The 21,836-nt window shown below is 39.1% G+C and overlaps 1 protein-coding gene across 2 annotated transcripts; it reads left to right on the top strand.

Moving 5' to 3' along the window:
• Positions 1-520: 520 nt before the first annotated feature.
• Positions 521-20,469, top strand: zgc:194930 (uncharacterized protein LOC557813 homolog). 2 transcript variants are annotated; one of them, XM_017699650.2, is made up of 3 exons: positions 521-872; positions 13,066-13,118; positions 18,298-20,469. In XM_017699650.2, the coding sequence occupies exons 2-3, from the start codon at positions 13,087-13,089 to the stop codon at positions 19,049-19,051; spliced, it is 786 nt and encodes a 261-aa protein (XP_017555139.1). In that variant the 5' UTR covers positions 521-872; positions 13,066-13,086; the 3' UTR covers positions 19,052-20,469. The 2 variants fall into 2 exon arrangements, with proteins under 2 accessions (XP_017555139.1, XP_017555140.1); XM_017699651.2 differs by lacking the exon at positions 521-872 and adding an exon at positions 1,043-1,918.
• The last annotated feature ends 1,367 nt before the right edge of the window (positions 20,470-21,836 follow it).

Genomic DNA, 21,836 nt, shown 5'->3' with positions numbered 1-21,836 from the left:
GAATTTCCTTCTAGTTAAATAAGGCTGTTGTCTAGTCTGCAAGGTCTCTGTCTGAACCTGGATGACCTGAGCCGTCGCCAACGTGCCGTGTGAAGCCTTTCTGCTCAATTGGGCAGTTCTTTTCCCACCCGTATTGTGACAGTCCCCGCCCAAATGTGCTAGGATTGGCTAGTTGTACACCACCACCACCACCACCACCACCACCACCTGCGTAAAGACTGGTTAGTATTGTGTTGTGTACAATACATTAACGCCACCATAGTGCTGTATTTACTAGTGGGAACTTGGATTTCCTTATGTGCTGCTTCTAACTGGATAAAGCTATTATAAAAATCCTCTGCTCTTCGTTTTGCTGTAGGGAAAAATAAGTCCTCGGAAGTCGTAAGCACGACCTTTCTCTGAAGACCTGAGGGCAGCGTTATTCTCCATCTGCTCCAGGATTGGCCTGTAGTTCGTGAAGCAGACCGACAGGAGGCGGGGTTTGCCGGAATACCGGTGGGAAAAGAAGGTACCGCCGCTCGGGGCCCTCTGTGTTTTGGATAGCACTCCCATCTGAAATTCAAATAGACGTGTCGAGGAGACATGGGAGTCCGGAGTCACCCAGGACCGTCCCTCCTCCAGAGGAGCGAGACCAGGAGAAAACACAGCGAGCGGAATCAGAGCCGCAAAGCCGGCCGTGTGTGAGAAGGAAGAAAGTCAGTGCGATGCTCCTTACTTCCAGGAGAAGTCTTTGGACTTCTTCATGGCTCTTTGATTTTGTTTACCTCAGGAGAGTAACCACAGGAGGAGAAGTAAATGAACACTTGGGGTTATCCGTGAAAATACAGCACCTCCGGCGAACGCTCGGCACACCTTCATCATCACTCTAACAGGTAACCACCGCTGAGGGGCTGTAACTGAAACTGAGGCGCTCAGGCTCAACTTTATGAGAGTTTTCCCCGTGTTACCCTCTCAGCGGGTTTCACTGGAGAGGAGGGACAAATGCACCGTGTAATCATTCCTGGCTCGACATTCTTCACTTGTCGAGCTCTTCTCACCTGTTGCCATGTTTCAGCTCGCGGTAGCTCCGACGAGCTAGCAGCGCTGTGCTGGGCTTTAGATGTAGCTGTGGGCTACAGAGCGAGGAGCTCTTCCTACCGAATGGCTCTCCACATTAGCCTTGCGGAGCTCTCGCTACTTTTTTTGGAAGCAATTCCCTTCTTTTGCCAATTTGGTTCATTTTGTTGCAACAAGTCGCGGAAATGTTCAGTCTTACCTTCCCGAAGGCGCAGCAGACGGCTGTAAAGGTTTGTGTTGCTCGAGGCTAGTCGAGCCTGAGCGTGTTCAGGTGTTCAGCAAGTCGTTTGGAGAGCAGTTGGAGGATATTTCCTTCTATTTATGTGTCTTTTGAGACTTGAATGCTCCAGAAGTTTGTTTACGTGGGCCTGTCTAGTTAAGCAGCTCTGGTGTAGGCTATGGGCAGACCTGTAGGACCAACTTGAGCTCATGGACGTCCCTGAGGAGAAGTTCCGTGCTTAGTGCTCGATTTCAGATATTATTGCCTCAGGCTCCTTGAAACATTTTCCTAATGATAATTTGAGGGGTAATTTAAATAGTCTGCTTCAGCAAAGGCTGGAAAGGTATTCAGGGAGTGTTAAAACATACACTGCTCAGATGTAGACCTTTTATTAGTCAGAGACTATTTCATACCTCTGTACAGGATTATGGTGGAAACCTTTGTATGTGCCTACTACCTGCATTAGGCTTGTTATTTGCTGTTCCTGTGAGGGGCTGAGCAGGTAAATGCAGTTTGCCTGCATGTCTACTTTGAGAGACTGTTTACAGAGTTGTGGATACTAAGGTGTGGTCTCTAGGGTACTTTGAAGAGCCGAGCCGACCATATACTGTTCTTGGAAGAGGACGTTTTCATTAAGCTCAGGTACTTCAGAGTTCACACTTTCCGTGTATGAATATGAGTGTATAGCCTACCCTTTGATGGGAGGACAACAATACGTTTCATGACTTTCAGGAAAAGGAACTTTGGTTTTCCTTTAACTACCAGCATACATTCATTATCAGATGCAAACACGGCTCTCTCCCTCTTTCTCTTCCCACTCAGTCCTTCCTTCCATAACAAGCCAGGTGGGCCGCTTTATGGCTAAGAGCTTGTTTCTTGTTTATTAGTTTTCTTTTTGTTTGTTTGTTTGTTGAACGAATCTTCTCCCCACTGGAGATACCTAAATAAAACAACATGCTTACGGCATCTTCTCCACATAACGTAATCCTGCCCATAATGTTCACTTTATGCTTCCCACTCTTATAATATCCTGGCAGTGGCAATCAAACTTGTGCAACAGGGCTAAGTTGCCCCTTTGCCAGAGCTGTTCACACGTTCTCTCTGTTTACCCCACAGCTTGGCCTTGATAGAAAGATCTTAAGTGCACATTGTTAAACTGTGTTAGCATGTGTGCTACAACCAGCATGCAAATACAAATGGAAATGAAGTCCTTGTCAACAAATTGCGCTTACGTAGTTGGAACGTGCTGGTCAGTACTTTTCTGTTAAGGCAAAGAACAAACAAGGAAGTTGGGCTGATGCTTATTGATGTAAATCGCCTTAAAGTAATCGGAATGTTTAATCATAGACGGCAATGAATTGTTGCCAGTAACATTTTGAGATACAGCTGCGTCACGGACTTCTTTACAGTCTTGGAAGTAAGCAAAGCGGACTGAGAGCACAGTACACTAATAAAGGTTCTAAAGAGGGTGCCACTAAAGCACCTTTCTGTGGTGGCGAGGGTGGGGGTGTGTGTGGGGGGGGTTCTTTAAAGTTTTTAAAATTTACAGAACCTTCACATTATGTGAAGGTTCAATGCCAAGTAAAAGTTTTTCATACTAGTCAACCTACATGTGTCTTCTCACTTATTATATGTAAATCTCTGCCTATATATATATATATATATATATATATATATATATATATATATATATATATATATATATATATATATATATATATAATGTATGTTGCTGTTGTCAGAGGAAAACCTCGTATCTCCATTTTTGACATTTTTCAGTTTTTGACAGAATTTGAAAACGCTCGTGGCCTTTTACAATGTATGTAAATTTGATGATGAATGGACTAAAATAATCAGCCCAAAAGAACTTGGAAAGACGTCTGGTTCCATTGACTTGCAGTAAATTTCCTTCGGGATCAATAAAGTATCTATCTATCTATCTATCTATCTATCTATCTAAAGGTAAAGTATGTTTTTTCCTTCTCCTGTAAAGTTACCGTTTTGGAGGTTACCATACGAGGTTTTCTTCAGACAGCAGGTGTATATATATATATATATATATATATATATATATATATATATATATACCTCACTATCAGAAAACAATGTCTCAGACATTAGTGAGTGTAACTGTTTTATGTAGGCTATTTGTTTTTTGCGAGGCACCTGTCAGCAAGCAGCGTTTTCACATTTAATTTTACTTTGATTACATGTTCACCACATAATTATGCAAGGATTTAAAAAAATCACTGGAATTGCCCTTTAAGAGTTTAGAAAGAAGTTGATCTAAATATCAAGTAAAGAAGCACACTTAAAATTAAAAGTAAAACTAACGATATTAAAAAATTCTTCCTGTGTAAACTTCTCCTCTTAAATAGCACAGTCCTTTAAGATAAGAATTACTCAGCTAGTCTGATTTGTTTTCACTTTAGTTACTGAGTAATAAGCCATAGGTCGTAATAAGCATATGCATTGAAGGGGTTAAATCATACGGTCTTATGTGAAAACTGCCTATTCATGTATTATATCTCAAAAACCTTCAGAAGAATGCACTGAAAAAAGTGTTTCAGGATTTTAAGATTTCACACACAAAAATCTGTCACGTCTACAAATTAATTTCTTTTAGTTAATTTCTCGTTTGCCAATTACTGTGTTCAAGTAATACAACCCCAATTCAAATGAAGTTGGGACATTGTGTAAAACATAAATAAAAACAGAATACAATGATTTGCAAATCCTTTTCAACCTATATTCAATTGAATACACTACAATGGCAAGATATTTAATGTTCAAATGGATAAGCTTTATTGCTTTTTGCAAATATTCACTCATTTTGAATTTGATGCCTGCACATTCCAAAGAAATTGGGACAGGGGCATGTTTACCACTGTGTTACATCACTTTTCCTTTTAACAACACTCAATAAGCGTTTGGGAACTGAGGACACTAATTGTTGAAGCTTTGTAGGTGGAATTCTTTCCCATTCTTGCTTGATATACAACTTCAGTTGCTCAACAGTCCGGGGTCTCCGTTGTCGTATTTTGCGCTTCATAATGCGCCACATATTTTCAATCTGAGACAGGTCTGGAATGCAGGCAGGCCAGTCTAGTACCCGCACTCTTTTACTATGAAGCCACGCTGTTGTAACGTGCAGAATGTGGCTTGGCATTGTCTTGCTGAAATAAGCAGGACGTCCCTGAAAAAGACGTTGCTTGGATGGCAGCATATGTTGCTCCAAAACCTGTATGTACCGTTCAGCATTAATGGCGCCTTCACAGATGTGCAAGTTACCCATGCCATGGGCACTAACACACCCCCACACCATCAGAGATGCTGGCTTTTGAACTTGGTGCTGAAAACAATCCGGACAGTCCTTTTCCTCTTTGGCCACGACGTCCATGATTTCCAAAAACAATTTGAAATGTGGACTCGTCAGACCACAGGACACTGTTCCACTTTGCGTCAGTCCATCTCAGATGAGCTCGGGCCCAGAGAAGCCGGCGGCGTTTCTGGGTGTTGTTGATATATGGCTTTCGCTTTGCATGGCAGAGTTTTAACTTGCACTTGTAGACGGAGCGACGAACTGTGTTCACTGACAGTGGTTTTCTGAAGTGTTCCTGAGCCCATGTGGTAATATCCGTTACAGAATGATGTTGGTTTTTAATGCAGTGCTGCCTGAGGGATCGAAGGTCATGGGCATTCAATGTTGGTTTTCTGCCTTGCTGCTTACTTGCAGAGATTTCTCCAGATTCTCTGAATCTTTTAATGATATTATGGACTGTAGATGATGAAATCCCTAAATTCATTGCAATTGCACGTTGAGAAACGTTGTTCTTAAACTGTTGGACTATTTGCTCACGCAGTTGTTCACAAAGTGGTGAACCTCGCCCCATCCTTGCTTGTGACGACTGAGCCTTTCAGGGATGCTCCCTTTATACCCAATCATGACACTCACCTGTTTCCAATTAACTTGTTCACCTGGAATGTTCCAAACAGGTGTTTTTTGAGCATTCCTCAACTTTTCCAGTCTTTTGTTGCCCCTGTCCCAACTTCTTTGGAACGTGTAGCAGGCATCAAATTCAAAATGAGTGAATATTTGCAAAAAACAATAAAATTGATCCATTTGAACATTAAATATCTTGTCTTTGTATGGTATTCAGTTGGATATAGATTGAAAAGGATTTGCAGATCATTGTATTCTGGTTTTATTTATATTTTACACAACGCCCCAACTTCATTGGAATTGGGGTTGTACATTTTTTTAATGTGCTACCGCTTGAAACAGTTAAAAGCATAGTTGTTTTCAGTGTTGGGCAATAATGTGACAGAGCCTATGCATTTAGGCTAATGAAATAGGATTTACTCTCTTTATGAGTGTCTGTATGCCACAGTTAGATCCAGTGTCAGTATGGATTATTTTCACTTAGACGTGAATACCTTGAATGTAGTATGGCATGTGTTTGTGCATTGGTAGGACACAACGTAACTTCATAAGATATGCACTACACTGTATGTTTTGACTGATGCAGACCAGGTTACACCACAGTAAGCTTGAGCTTGTTGGTTAAGGACAGCGATCCCTTTTGTGTATCAACTGAGCAGATGCACACAGGAAGCACTGCTGATGAACGTCTTTTGTTTTGTGTGTTTAGCAGCCAATTAAGTGATGTGGACCCTCTCCAGAGGGCTTACTCTGTATGGCTCGGTCGCCATGAAACAAAGCCTTAGCAACAGACTCCAGGGCAACTCACCTACCCAACCTGTCTTAAACACCAGTATGCTGCATGAAGCTTGAACAGGTCAATAAATGACCATGACTTATTCGCCGGACTCTGAATAACACTGGATAAGAAAGGACACACACACGCACGTATACACATGCAGTGAAAAGAGAAAGTAGAGAGAGAGAGACTGAGGAGATGGGGGTCAGTGGATGGAAGAAGAAAAGATCTAACAGACAGAAAGAGATGTGAAAAGAGGGAGATCTTAGACAAGTTTGCTCACCTTTCAGATGAATCTGATGTCCCTGAGCATTCACAGGTGAACACTATTGAAAAGCACTCTTAACCTTGAAAGCAGTGTAACATACAGATCTAGGTTGATGTTTAAGACCATTTCAGCTGATACTTGCTATTTCAGGGCTATCTGTATTCACTTAGTTTCAAGGCTTGAAAATATGCCAAAATGAAGTGCGATAGTATTTTATATTGAGGTAACAAAAGTCTGTATAATCTCTATTTGATTGAATGAAATGTGTGCCATAGTTACATTTCAGCTTATATGTGTTTTTTAGAGTGAATCTGACCAGTCTGTTCACGCACACATAACATTTGAAAAGCACTCCTAGCATTGAGCAAATCTAAGCTAACTTCACTAGTAACATTTTTGGGGTCAAGGGCTATACTGCTTTTCTTGGCCTTCTTTTATGTGAAACGAATGTACTACGTTAGTGAATAGTGGGATTTCATTAAAACCTGTTCAGAACATTATAGGAACTGAAATTCTATGAAGAATTGTTAAATATTATTTTTTTTATTCTGGCCCGTACTGAATTTACCCTCCTGTTATTGCCAGTAAATGCGGAGTAAAACTTTTAAGTGTCAGCTCTGTTTTTGAAGTTCAATAAAATCAAAATTTTAGGGTTAAACAGATTCACTTTTTTAGCTCCTTAAAATCCCAGGCTCGTTACAGCCTAAGGTTTATTACTAAGTTACTACATGAACTGTAATGCAAACTAAGGGAATTTTTCAAAATTTCTGCATAATTAAGGGGTTAAAATGTAAAGAAAGTCTTAAAGGCAGCATGATCTGATGTGAAATGCACTATCATAGAGAAACTTACCGAGAATTGTTCACAGTGGTGGTGATAGTAAGCAGATGTCTGAAGCATTAGATGCCTCTATAAGCTCCCTCACAAAACGTTATTGCATGAAATAGAATACAGATATGCTGCCTGATGCCTGAGACATTGTTTTATGATAGTTTCAAGATGTCTTTTTGGTTTAAAATGTATTTTTAAAAACCCGTTTCTGGCAGAGAGGTACACATAGGGTGTTGTACAGCAAAATAATTCCCAAAGAAAACTTTTCTTAAATTTGGATTTACCCCTATTTTCCCATTATCAATATTATAAAAATTCAGAAGACATGTAAGTTCACTGGTTGTTTTGGATAGTAAGTCAAAAGGCTATATCTGCACCAGTGTAAATCTGAATGATTGAGTTATGCAGAAATGTAGAACAATCGGCAGAATTCTCCTTGAAGAAATGGTCCATTTAAGGGGTTAATTTGAAACAGCAAATAGTTTTTACAGTATGTGGCTGTGCATCTGACTACAAATCAATAAATGAAACTTGAAAATCATTTTGCGTTTCATTACATTGTGGAAGTTTTTAACCCAAACAATTTAACCCAGACAGATTTGTGTTCAGTCCACTGTTACATAAAGCATAGGTTAGAAAAGCACCCACAGTGTACAGAAACAATAGTCCTGAAAGTGAATGAGACACTGAAAACATTTTAGGGTTTAACTAACTAAAAACATAAATAGCAAAAAGAAATAGTTCATAACTCATCTTCTATATTCAACAGCAGATTTCCTTTAATCTGCTGACCACAAAAATAAATGAAAACATTGTTGATAACACTCATTTATTTTGGATTGTTTAGTGGTAAAGTGTGCTAGTGCATGTGCAATTGCATTGGCTGGTAAACGTCTGTATAGTCACCTGTATTCTTGCACTAAAAGCCAGTTATGTGAGAACAGCAAACAACTATACTTTTTTTTTTGCAGAAATGATTTACAAAAGCACTGAAAAGCATTTGATTTAAAACATCTTACATATGTAAGCACACATGCTTGCCCATATCACATGTGCATGTGTGTGAGGGCTTAAAATTCCCCCAGGAGGAAAATAAGGCCTAAGGTAATGCTTCCTTCTGCAGCAGGATATAAAGCATTCATCTCTTTCAGTAAGCCATCTAGAACACAGAGCTGGAGGCCATGCCTTGTGCTGAGATGAGAAATTCCCTCTGCCCATAAATTCTAACAGAGAAATGACTGCCAATGCTATAGGCTCCAAATTTCAATCTGCCTCACTTTGAGCTGGCAATCTTGAGCAATCTTGCTTTTTTTCACCTCTTTCCTTTTTCCAAGATGGAGCATTTCAATTTCCACAGGGGCCCAGGAGATGGTGTGAAATCCTTGATCTTTTTATATGTAATCTCCTAATCTGTCTCAATCCCTTGGTTATATAAGTAAAGAGGATGACGCAATCCAATGATAACCTGAAGCCTTTTTAAAAGGCAGGTAGTTGTCTCACAGAGTTTCCACGGAGTTGTGATTAGTGTCCTATGAAATATTGAAAGTTGACCAAAGAGGATTAGGTGGAGTAGCCTAAAGCCATACTCGAGTAAAAGAAGTGTTAATTCTGTAATGTAATGACTCAAGTAAAAGTATGTTTAAAAATAACTGGAGCAGAGCAAAAGTAACAGGTCAAAATACTAAAGTAATGAGTAACTTGCAGAACTGCAGTGGAACTGCTTAGTACTTCAATTGCTGTCGGCGTAGGAACGAAATTATGTTAGACTTTTCGTGTGTTTTCAGGCAAATAAAAAGACAAACTTCAGAAGTCAAAGCTTTGACCAATCACAAAGCAGTACAGATGCAAACGTAACAATGAAATTAAATAGAAAAAGAATTAGTAATTAAATGTTAATGACTCATGCAACTTTTTTCATAAATATACTTGAACAGAAGGACAGCACTATGCAAAAGTGCATTTATTTAATTTCCAGTCAAATGGCCTTTAAATACAAATTGGTAAATTTTCAGCATCTGTAAGAACGTATGTTTAACAGAAACCTCCACAGAAGCCTCAAGACTAAATATCTGTGTTTTTTTTCACTATTTATGTGTTCATGGTTTGCATTTGTACAGCTACCATTCTTTTCCGGAGAGTTGCTGTCAGTTTTTCCAATGAAATCTGCAGAGATATTTTTCTATACCTCCAAAGTTCAGTTGTTGGTTGTATTTTCTGTTTCTCGTGATTTAAATAATCCCAAACATATTCAGTGAGTTCAGTGTTGAGGTCCTTAATAGTTGTTAGAACCCCAGTTTTGGAGACGCCTGGTTTTTCACCATGGACTTTCTCCATCCTTATATAAGTGGATTATCTTATATCTAATCTCCTCAGAAATATCTCCTATACAATTAATGACCATTCATAATTTAATGAATGACTTTATAAGCATTTTTACTAGAAATTAATACAATACCATTTGAAAATGCTCAAGAAAGTGCAAATCCACCAGAATGTTATTAGAGTAAAACAGCACAACAGGGATTGAACTAGTTACTACCCTCCCTTGATTATATGATGGTGTAGTATTTATAATGTCTGATGGAATGCGGGTTTTTCTGTGTAATTTAGAGTAGCTTAACCAGTTTCTCTCTCCCTCCTCCCCCTGTTTGTCTCTCTCTCTCTATTGTGAGCTGTGGGCTCTGTAGACATAAAGATGAGGCCAAAAATTTGCCTTTGGCGTAAAGGGAAAAAGCATGTCTCTGAAAAAGAGCTGTATCCTTATTGTAATAAGGGTTACTTTTGTGTCAGCAAGACAGCTGCAATATATCATGAAATCATACCCACTAATGTCATCTTTTATCTTACCCTGCTATAATCGGTCCGCTGCCATAGTAGAGCAGTTTCACATATAGAATTTCAGATGGAGAAGGATGTGATGCTGTTCCTTTTCCTTGTTGCACCATGTAAGCAGCCATTTTTAACTACTCCTCACGACCTCACCTTTTGTTCACTCAGTTGACTCAAAGCTTTTACCCTCTTTTTGACAAAACCAAGAACATTCTGCTTGGTTTAGTATTCACAAAGAGTCATTCTGAAATCGTTTGAAGGGCACTCCAGGACTGTATAGAATGGAAAGTGTTGAATGGCCAGGACTGTTTAATGACCGGTGTAATGCGCCATGCATCTGGCAGCAGATGAGGAAGTGCCCAGCTGCTGCAGTAATCCTTCTGTGATAAGCAGCCCATGCTGCAGCCAGACAGGTGTCTTGTAGTACATGCTTTAGGAGTCTAATCATCACTTTAGAAACCACATTAGACCTTTTCTAGAATATTCTGGTCTTGAGCAATCTGGGAACTTTAGATTGTGGAGTTCATTTTGACTTGGCAGTGGGAGGAGCATTCTTTAAAAAAATGTCAACAAATAGTTTACATTTTAAAGGTTTAAAGCTCTTTATTGTAATGTAAAGGTTATTTACCTATTTAAAGGCTCCTCCTACAACCTTTAAATTGTGTGGGATTATGTGGAAAAAGTTCTTCATACCGCATTTACAAAAACAGCTCTCTGAAGAACCATCAATATTTAAACGTTTCTTAGGGACGCAAAAGTGATTTTGCAGTGGCATCGCACAAAGAGACCTTTTTGGCACCTTTATGTTTAAGAGTGCCTATGAGTGTAAAAGTGAGTACTGTATGTCGTTGACCTGTGATATGGATTTTACCACAACACGGATACTTTGATAAGCCCTAACGCAGTGTACCATCCACAGCCCGGCCTCTAAGCTTTAATAGATTAAATAGTTCCTATGAACTCAACAGAACAGTGTAAACTGTATCTTATGCTTTTTTTATTCAGTTAACAGCTTCATTTGCAAGTGGGAAGAGACTTCCCTATAAACTAATTATTATACTGATGTTATTCTTGTTATTGTTTATGTTTTGCATATTGCAATTCTTACGTCTGGCCCAAACGGCATTTCACGTGCTTCAAATACTCAATATTTCCAAACAAGAACTTGAATGCTTAGCCTTAAAATCATCCCTAAAAGTAGAGCTAATATCCTTGCCTGACGTAGTCACATGACAGTGTTGTGTCAGAGGTAGTTTGGATGCATGGCAGTACTCCAGATGTTATAATTCCAAATAATAAATATTAGACTAATTTTGATATCTGAGTATCCATAAGAGTTCATGAATGGTTTATTAACTGTAGAAAAAGGGAAAAAACAATAGCAAACAGAAAACAATGGATTTTGGCTAAAAATAATGTACAGCTGTGACTTTTTGTGGCAACACTGGTGTTATACAAATGTTTATGTCAAGCAGAGGAATACATTTTGGAGTAGCAAAATAAAACATAACAAATATGACCCAACCTTTACATTTTAGGTTTTTTTTTTAAAAAGGATAATACAAAATTGTTGGATTGTATGTTTTTTTTTGTCTTCTTGCATAACGAATACCTGAATGGTGATTTCAGTAATCAAATACTGGCACCTCAAACGGTTAACTGAGTACTTGAGGACTTTTGCATGTCCTTGCTAAATAGATAAACAAATACCAACGTAACAAAAAATACTCAGGTATTTGAAAGATTTGTAGTAGTGATATATCGTTATTGTCTGATTAGTGGAAAATGTTGTGGCACACACATTGTTCACACCTTTTCATCATTCTTTGACCTTGAACCTTAAATGGGTATTGGTGAAAAAGGATTGATTTTACAACCCCTGGCTTTCAAAGGGCTGCAAATCTCTGACCTCATTAGGATTCTTTAGTAAAAGTTTCAGTGCATCACAAGTTCTAATTTGATTTTATTTGATAAAATTTTTTCTTGGTTCTTTTAAAAATACACATAATATATGATGTGACTGGAAGAACTATTTATACAGTAGTGCAGTCCAGACAATTTATTTTGGCAAAACATTAAAAACGTGTGTGCGTGCGTATGTTTGTGTGTGTGTGTGTGTGTGTGTGTGTGTGTGTGTGTGTGTGTGTGTGTGTGTGTGTGTGTGTGTATATATATATATATATATATAATCTCATAAAGCAGCATTCCAAATACGATGCAGTTCATTGTTACTTTTTCATATGTTATACTTCTGAAAACAAAGCACTGAATTCAGGTCAGGATGGAAATTTTAATGTAAGAATACGGAAATCTGGTAGCAGGAGCTTTCTTCTTCTTTCTCTCTTCATGTTCATCAGGAAGGAGTGAAGAAAGAAGGAAGAAAAAGAGCAGTGTGTTCTTGCTCTATTAGACAGACACTTTTCCAGACTTAACCCATCAATTATTTACTAGTCATTTGGCCATAAAGAGCAGAAGAAATGGCAAAGCCTGCAGGTAGAGGAAAGGTCAGCGCATCTTCACCGATTCTCACTCAATAACCACATATTGATAGCACCGCTTATTGGGCTGGACGTGGTGGGGAACCATCCGTAATGTCACAGACACGTGTTTGTCTCTCACCACTCGGAGAGTCCAGCCGTGACCGCTACCTGACAGTTTGATATGTCAGAACCATATGTCAAATCAATACCGGACATATTTTTTTTTCCATCCCAGTCTTCCCTCTAAGCCCGAAAATAATGTTACTGAAAGGTTAGATGCGTTGGGTGGGGGTTGTCCTCTTGATTTCTAGCTTGGAGCTATGTGGATTGTGTGATCGTCACAATGCTCCTATGGAGGCTGCTTATGCACTGACGCAATGGTGGTCAGCTGCGGTAAGGCTGAAAGGAAGTCTTAGCTTACTTAATGAATAGGATGCCACAGAGATGTTCAGCCCCAATGAGCACTAAATGATCAAGCTAACTGACATCCTGTTTGAATACACATGCTATTCTTACAACAACACTTTAATTGTACAGACGTATATGCCACACTTTAGTCACTTTTACCATGAGTTCGTAGCCTCTTGGCTAGTTATTTATCGAAGATATGTTATGAAAGACCCCTATGTTTAAAAAGTACCCTTTTCTGTCTCTTCTCAGCTCCACTATCCAGCTGTCCAGATGGGGTGCAGATGCTGTAGAATGATAAAAAGGTAAGTCTGAACAAACAGAATTACTGATGGTCATTTCAGGCAAGTGACAAAACCTCTCTGTGTGCTGCTGGGTTTTGTAAATGTCAATCTGTCAGAAAGCTGGGTGGAGGAAAAAAGGTGGTTTTGAAATACAGATGATTAAAAATTTGCAGTTTGAAATTTTGTTTATTTTTTTATTTGATTTTTAATCGATTTGTATTATTTGCTTTTTGCTTACAGTAACAGCGGTTAGGGTTTTCCTTCTTTTTCTTGTTTGTATGTCATTTTAAAACAGCTGTTTGTTTTTTGTGTACTTTTCTGTCATTCATTTGAAAGGAGGAATATTTAAACGTTTGATATGACTGCACACAAGCAAGTTTACAGCACATTGGCTTGTTACTGAAGCTCTAGTTTCATAAAATGGATAAAATTGGATTCTTTTATGTACCAACTGACCACACTATTCATCAGGAAAAAGATGGTCATAAATTGGTTGCAAAAATTGTGTAGAAGTCAGTATCTAATGCTGGTCATAACACCTAAGAAAATGTTACAAATGTATTTGTGTGAGATGTTAGAAACACTGGACATCCAAGGAAAAGCTCAGACATTTGCCTGAGCTAGCAATGTCAAACAAGAGCAGTTCTCTGCTATATGGTATTATTAAACACATCAACGCTAAAAAAAAGAAATACTACTGTACACTCTTAAGCCCTGTTTGAGCCGAATCAGTTTAACCCTGGGAGGTACTGTTGAATATAGTAGTTCCAGAGTGAATGACCTCCCATAATTCTAGCAGCTACTTCAGTCCTGACTAAAGTGACCTAACATAATGTAAAAAGAAAACTAGTAGATGTAGCCATGTTCTTATTTAGTGATATACCTGCTGCTTAACCCTGATGTGGGTTTCTAGGCTATGAAGTTTCAGTTTCATAGACACTTCATCACGTACTCGTTGGGAGTCAAATCCCGACAAAAGACATTACAATGTCTTCTCTAGTAAAACTAATACAGCTGTACATTTGTTTAGTGTGTATCACTTTAATGAATTTAGCCAGGCTGGTGTTATGTACGCTGTATATAATGTCATATTCTGCTACTGTATTAGTGGTATGAAGTGTGTAGTTTCATTGTTTATGAAGCACTGTGGAAAGTATGCATAATGCAGAGGACACACACGTACACGCCGAAACTGCCACCTAATTACTCAAGAGTGTCAAATGTCTGGGCTTAGCTTTAGCTGCCTCAATAGATCGGCTCATGTGCAAATACCACACAAACGTGTGAGCCGACACGCACACAAAACTGAAGAAAAACATTGTTCCTCTGTATTTATTCATTCCCCTCCTTTATGCATGATCATATTAAATGTGTCTTCTTTTTAGCTTTAGTATTTCATGCATTGAGTGTAAATTAATGACTTGCTTTGTGGCTGTTACAGTGTCTACATACTGTGTCAGCAGCACAGTCCACTGTAGTTCTATAGATCCTTTTATTCCGCAGGGTTCATGCCTGTGTGCTGTATAAAGCAACCAGGGGAGATCATCTAATTATTTTCAGGCTGTCCTGAAGTGAAAATCCACATTATTGCTCTCTTTTTCACAATTACCGAAGAAAATGAAAGCTTGGGTCTCTTTAAATACACAGGACTCATTTCCTCTCAACGTGACTGGTCACATTAGTCCGAGTGTCATTACTAAGTTTGCCATCTAGCTCTAAGTGGGAGCCTCTCTGGAACGTTTGTATTGCCTGTGTATTGGTCATTAGTTCATATTTTAGTGCCCTGGACAAAAAAAAGAAATGTTTGCGAGTCAAAGCAACACTGAGTGACAAAGACAGTTAATGCAAGAGACATTAGTCTAGGATATGTACTGTTTTTATACGTCAGTTAAACTGTATCGGCAAAAGTATTGAGACACCTACATATTATAGCTGCAGGAGCTTTTATGACATCCCATTCAAAATCTTTAGGCATTAATATGTAGTCGGTCACTTTTTCTCAGCATTAAACAGCTTCCACTCTTCTGGGAAGCTCTCTACAAGATTTTGGAATGTGTCTGTGGAAAATTTTGCCCATTCATCCAGAAGAGCATTTGTGAGGTCAGACACTGGTGTTGGATGAGAGGGCATGTCTTGCAATCTCTGTTCTATTTTATCCCCAAGGTGTTTGATGGGGTTGAGGTCAGGACTCTGTGCAGACAAGTCAAGTTCTTCCACACCAAACTCACCCAGCCATACCTTTATGGACCTTGCTATGTGCACTGGGGCTCAGTCCCGCTGGAAGGAAAAGGGTCTTCCCCAAACTGTCCCTACAAAGTTCAAGCATGAAATTGTCCAAAATGTCTTGGTCTGCTGAGGCATTAAGATTTCCCTTCACTGGAACTAAGGGACAAAGACCAACCCCTGAAAAACAACCCCAAAGCATTATCCCACCTCCACCAAACTTTACAGTTGGCACAGTGTAGTCAGGTAGGTAATCCAGACTCATCCATCAGACTGCCAGATAGAGAAGCATGATTTGTCACTTCTCAGAACACCCCTCTCTGTAAATTTACATGGACTGGCAGTTCAGGGCTGAGTTACTGTGATTTCTAAATGTGTCCATTTTTCAATAATCTCACTCATAGTGGATTGTGGAATATCTGGAAGGGTAATTACGTTAACTGACTTGTTGCAACAATGGCGCCCTATTACACTACCACGCTCAAAATCGGTGAGCTCATGAGAACAACCCATTCTTTCTCAAATGTTTGTAAAAGCAGACTACATGACAAGGTGAATTATTTCATACAGCAGTGGCAATGGGACTGAATGAAACACTTGAATTCAGTGATTGAGGTCCCAATACTTTTGTCCATAGAGTGTATCTGGGAAAACTGATAAATTCCACTTTGCCAACCTATAAAGCTTTCCTGAAAAGAAAACTACTTTATACACTGATACAATGTGTAGTGGAGCTATGAGGATAATGTAGCTGACAAGACGTGGAAGCATACAGCCCCCAATTTGCCTTAATGCAAAGCACATGCCTAAAGTATTAATCATCTAAAACTATGTTGAGTTGATAAGTAATCACAAGTAGACTTTTTTTACAGCTGTATGCAAAAGTTTAGGCACCCATTGTCAAATTATGTTTGGTTGATTTTCAAATTGAACAGAAAACACATCTGCACACTTTAATTATTACTTACTTGCTTAATTTAACATATTGGTGAAAAAAGTGTCCTTTGCAAAAGTTATGGCACATTTTATATTTACATGTGTTTTGTTTTTTTTCCAGCATGTTAAACTCAGCAAATAAATAGAAAGTGTGCACTAACATTTGCATAAGTTTGCTCCATGTATAGGATGTGTTAATTACTTTTGCAGACAATCAACAAAACATGTCATTTGACCAGGAGTGTTCAAACTTTAGCATACCACTGCATTTCCTTGCTTATAAAATACACAAAATGTTGGCTTTAAATTGGCTATTACTACTGTTTTGAGCTATGCAACATATTTTTGTCATATAACAACTATTTTACACAAGAAACAACAAGCAAGACATAAGCAAGCCTGCTTGAGATAATTTAGCAACTCAGATTAAGGGAAGTGTGAGATTTAGGCAAGCAGTTTGCACAACACTAAACTGGTGTCTGTGAGCTTCTATTACTTTCAAAACTAATGATGCAAACTTCAGAGACCAAACACATCTTGGCTGACTAACTTCATTTGTGATTAAGGGGGTGAGTAAATTGTGTACATTAGATTTTTGATAAAACAACATCTTTAATAAAATACACTTTGTAGTACAGATTGTGTACAGACCAATTACACAGTGCTATAAAGACATACAGAAATACAGACAGAAACAATCATAATACAAACAAACAGGCGTGTATGCTAATGTAGAGATCAACAGATTGACATTGGCTAAGTTTGGTGTCTTCACTCTCCTGGTGAGGCTTGCTGTGCCTAGCACTGTGGGTTCTCTCTCTCTCTCCTTCTCTCTCTCCTTCTCTCTCTCTCTCTCTCTCTCCTTCTCTCTCTTTCTCCCCTGGGTGGTCGTGCGGGCTTTCAGTTGGTTGTGTGAAGGGCAGAAGGAGCTCCGCAGGAAATGTCTGACAGCCCTCACCACCATCCATAAATACACCAGCCCCCCTGTTGCAACACACACACACACCCCTGTGCTGGGGATCCTGTTTTCCTCGTGTCTCAGCCCTCATGACCTGGACTGCCTGTTAAAAAGTGGGTTTCTCTGCTAGTCAGGCATGTGGGTTATTGCATATTCCTTATTAGAGGATAAAAATACTTTGTGAGGCTTTTGAGATGTAAAGGTCATTGTGTACATAGTCACAGCAAAGACTGAAAGCACATACGTATTCATAGACCTGCAGATCATGATTGTAAGCTCAGTGCACTGGGCACTAGTGTGTCAGAAAATATGTAATGCAAACATGACTAATGCAAATTTCATGTGCAGTCAAATCTACCGGCTTGACATATCAAGGCTGAAAGAGGCAAATAGTTTTTTGTTTTTTTTTGCAGTAACAATGGTTAGTCTCTCTCTCGCTCTCTCTCAACTCAGTAGGGGTGTTGTAACCGAATAAGGCTATTTAAATGCATTCATGAATCATCACAATTGCATTAATTTTGGAATATTATGATTGTTTATAGTCAATCCTAACAACATACAATTATGTAAACAGTTCTCGTTAAATTTCTTGATATTTTCAGATGTAAACATCCAAAAAATGACTTGTACTTTTTTTGTCAATGTTGCACTACTGTGTTAATAGTTCCTCCAGTCAAATTAGTGAATGTAATGTATTTATTTAAATTTTGAATAACAAAAACAGTTAAATCAAATTGAAATCTGAGGATTCTTGATACATTAAATAACTTCCTATAGTGTCATAATCAAACTGAAAGATTGTGAGGTCAGACATGTTCATCCCTGCAGTTTATATTTAGGTCATCATTGAATAAGACAAATTTGGCTGCGATCATCATTTTATGTACCAGAGTTTTACCTTGTGTTGTTTTATGTTGGTCAGGACCTGCCCACAAGATGAAACTTTTATTACACACTTCTATATCTTAAGGATAACTCAGCTAGTTTGCATTGCAATCCATGTATTTATTGAATAATAAGCCTTTGGAAGAAAAAAAAACCTGGGACCTTAAAGGGCTAATCATCTCTCTGACTCTCTTGCAGTTACATCTATGACCCCTCGGAACCTGTAGATGGCCAGGGACTCAAGCAAGACCCATCCAATAACTCTTTGGTACCTCCTTACCACTGTCACAGACTGCCGGACGAGGTCAACCACAAGAAACAAGGTTTCCACAACCTGGGCTTCACCAGCAACACCAGCCCCACCAAACTTGACATTGACAACAACCATATAAACCGACTCCATGTTAATAACCAGACTAGATCCAGCCTACCTCAGGCAACAGGGGGCGACTCTACCCTCTATATTCTGCAGCCTGAGGCAGAAGGAACCCCCATAAGAACAACCTCTATTGTTCCCAGTGCCCCTGCCGTATACAGCATCCCAATGCTGGGAACAGACCCTGGTAAACGAACAGAAAGGTTTAGAGACTCTGGCTTAGGGAATGGAGGGATGACGGATGGAATCGATGGGTCGGATGGATACTTGTGTGGACAGGAGGAAGAAGAAGAAGACAAACGGAGACGGAAGACAGCTGCAACTTCAGAATATGTTGGGGACACAGCCGATGAAGAGAGTGTGATCTCAGTGGACATTCACACTAGCAGCACCAGCCTCTCCTCAGCTGACACCAAGCTTGTGGTGGAGGACACTGTAGAGGAAGACTTGTCGCTTTCCGGGAGAGATGGAGCGATAGAGAAAGAACCAGAGGATTGTATTAGTGTCACGGACTCTATGGTGGCCGAAGCACTTGCTGCCCTGGAGGCGGCCACTGCAGGAGAAGAGTATGAGTGAAAAGTCACTAATGGTTGTGGAGCCTGAAGTTGACAAATTATATATTGCTCATCAAACTTTCATCTGAATGCTGGACATAGCCAAAATGATATGTTTCATGATAAAACATTTTCTGATGGCTAAATATGAACAACAATTCTTAAATGAATTCTAATCTTCACAGGTTGCCTGCTATTTGTTTACAAGGAAGATGTGGATTTCTTATAAGATGGATTATATTTTGCCAAGTAACTAGCATGGAGTGTATTTTCAGTGCATACACTGGACTGCTGCTTTGTAAACTTGCTATATATGATATAACTGCAATTTTTTATAGTCGATACTACTACAATAGGCCTCACCTTTCCAGTTTAGTTGTAGACAAGTCCCAATATTCTCTTCTTTTGCACAATGATCCTACCTGACCACCAGGACACTCATGCCTGCTCCAATGCATATAAAGGCTTTTCAAACCACTGTTCACTACTATGCACTTGACCATGCTTAGAGGAGAATGCTAAGCTTTCAACTACGGCATGTGGGCATGCACATGACCAAAGGGCTATTCTGTCCTTCTCAGAATGCCTAATAAAACCTGGGTGTGCCTTTCACCTGTGCACTACCTGAGAGAGCCTGATTCTCCAAGTAACATTACAAACCCAACGATGTTAAGATGTCTGTGCTGTCTTGCACTTTTAAATAATGGTGGCACAAAGGGTTCTTTGGAACAATGTCATAGAAAAACTACTTTTGGTTTCGTAAAGAACCACTCATTTGAAAGGTTCTTAGGGAACCAAATGTGGTTCTTCTATGGCAGAGGTCTTCAGACCCAGACCTTGAATCCAGCCTCCGGTCCTGGATTTCTAATCACTGAACATCAATCAAAATCTAGGACAAAATACAAAATCTAGGACAAAAAACCTGTATTCAAGGTCCAAATCTGAAGACCTCTGTTCTGTTGTATTGCTTCAAAGAACCCTTTTGTTCAGCTTCAGTTTTAAGAGTGTGGTCTTGCACCATCTGTTTATAAAGTTTGCCTTGGTTGACACTCTTCTGTCTGGAAAAAAAAAAGATAGTTCTTTAAGGATTCTTTAGTAAAGGGAAGGGTTATATTTTGAACCATGAGTTCCATAAAGAACTGTTTCATGCTTGAATTGTTCTTTGCATTACAAAGTTACAAAAAGTTCTTCAGATTCACAGAGAACGTGTTGTATATGGTTCTACATAGGGCCTTTTTGAAAATTATTCTATACAGCACCACAAAGGGTTCTGCTATTGTTACAGTGTCAAGTTTATAACGTCAAGCTTATAAGAACACTACTTTTTGCTGCTACATAGAACCATTTTTTAAAAAGGTTCTATATATGATATACAACTTCTTCTTCTTCTTCTTTTGGCTGCTCCCTTTAGGGGTCACCACAGCGGATCATCTGCCTCCATCTTGCCCTATCCACTGCCTCCTCTGCTTTTACACCAACTATCTCCATGTCCACCTTCACTACATCCATAAACCTTCTCTGAGGTCTACCTCTTCTCCTTCTACCCGGCAGCTTCATCTCCAACATTCTTTGCCCAATATATCCACTATTCCTCCTCAACACATGTCCAAACCATCTCAACCTGGCCTCTCTGGCTTTATCCTCAAACTGCTCCACCTTCACTGTCCCTCTGATCTGCTCATTTCTAATCTTGTCCAGTCTTGTCACTCCCAACGAAAATCTCAGCATCTTCATCTCCGCCACATCCAGCTCAGCCTCCTGTCTTTTAACCAACCTGTCTCCAAACCATATATACGATATATAACACACTCATCAATATTTCCATTTCACCAAGAAAAAAAAACATTTAAGCATGAAATGGTACCATAAAGAACTCATGGTTTTAATTATAACTATTCCCTTTACTAAAGAACCTGTGAAGAACCTGTGTCTGACTGTTGACATTTGCCATGAATGTCAGAAAAGGCCTAGAGTGACCCCAGCAAGTCCAGCTTCTTGAACTGCTGGAAGAAAATGAATGACCTGTTTGAAATGCACTCTGACCCTCTTCAGAGTGGAAAAGGTGGTACAAGGTTGATGCCTGAATGTCTTGAATGTTTCTCTGGGAAAATTCTGGCAATGTCCGCTAAAACACAGAACTTATCCCTTCACAACTGCCTGAAGTTAGAGAGATAGAGAGGCTACATCTACATTTCAATCGTACTTTAATAAGAAAAGTATAATCTGAGTTATTTATACTGCTAATTAGTATATTGTTACTTGTGCATTTGATTTAGTTGGGCCAATGACTGTAGCTGACCTAAAGTACTTCAAAACTAAGGTTATCTAACTGAGGCCTGGCGAGTTTTCTGACTACTGCATCACTAAATGAAGCTAAATGAAGGACTAATGAGTCTTTGAAATCGGTGGATGTAAACTTTTTTTTTTCTTATGACTGTGACCAGATATCTCAATCAGCAACTTTACACACATCTGGAAACCACAAAGACTGAATGTGGTTTTCGAGAGAACCACTCTTATAAAGGAGATATATAAGTATGAAGAACCCTTTTTAAAGAGCCTCCAAATTGAAGTCATTTACATGATAAGATTCCTGAAATCTTTAAAGTTCTTCACATTTACACATCTTTTTTTCAAACATGGTTTTTCCACAGAGAACCAAAAGTAGTTTTTCTATGGCATCACTCAAGAACTCTGTGACCATTTTAAGACTATAGGTTTTCTCATGATATAAGTACAACACATAAATGTGAAAATCTATTATCACCTGTACTATTTTCTCAGATTCTCAAACAGTAGTTCTGGAA

The sequence above is a fragment of the Pygocentrus nattereri genome, chromosome 2 (genome assembly GCF_015220715.1).
Source record: "Pygocentrus nattereri isolate fPygNat1 chromosome 2, fPygNat1.pri, whole genome shotgun sequence".
In the NCBI taxonomy this organism is placed as follows: Eukaryota; Metazoa; Chordata; class Actinopteri; order Characiformes; family Serrasalmidae; genus Pygocentrus; species Pygocentrus nattereri.
Note: the sequence above shows the minus strand (reverse complement) of the source record. Positions and strands in the feature narration are given on the sequence as shown.

What these genes read in the sequence shown, in the direction of transcription:
- zgc:194930 (XM_017699650.2), top strand. Translation starts at nt 13,087, where the DNA reads ATGGGGTGCAGATGCTGTAGAATGATAAAAAG. An exon ending in TGCTGTAGAATGATAAAAAG is followed by an intron (nt 13,119 to 18,297) that starts GTAAGTCTGAAC and finishes ACTCTCTTGCAG; the next exon opens with TTACATCTATGACCCCTCGG.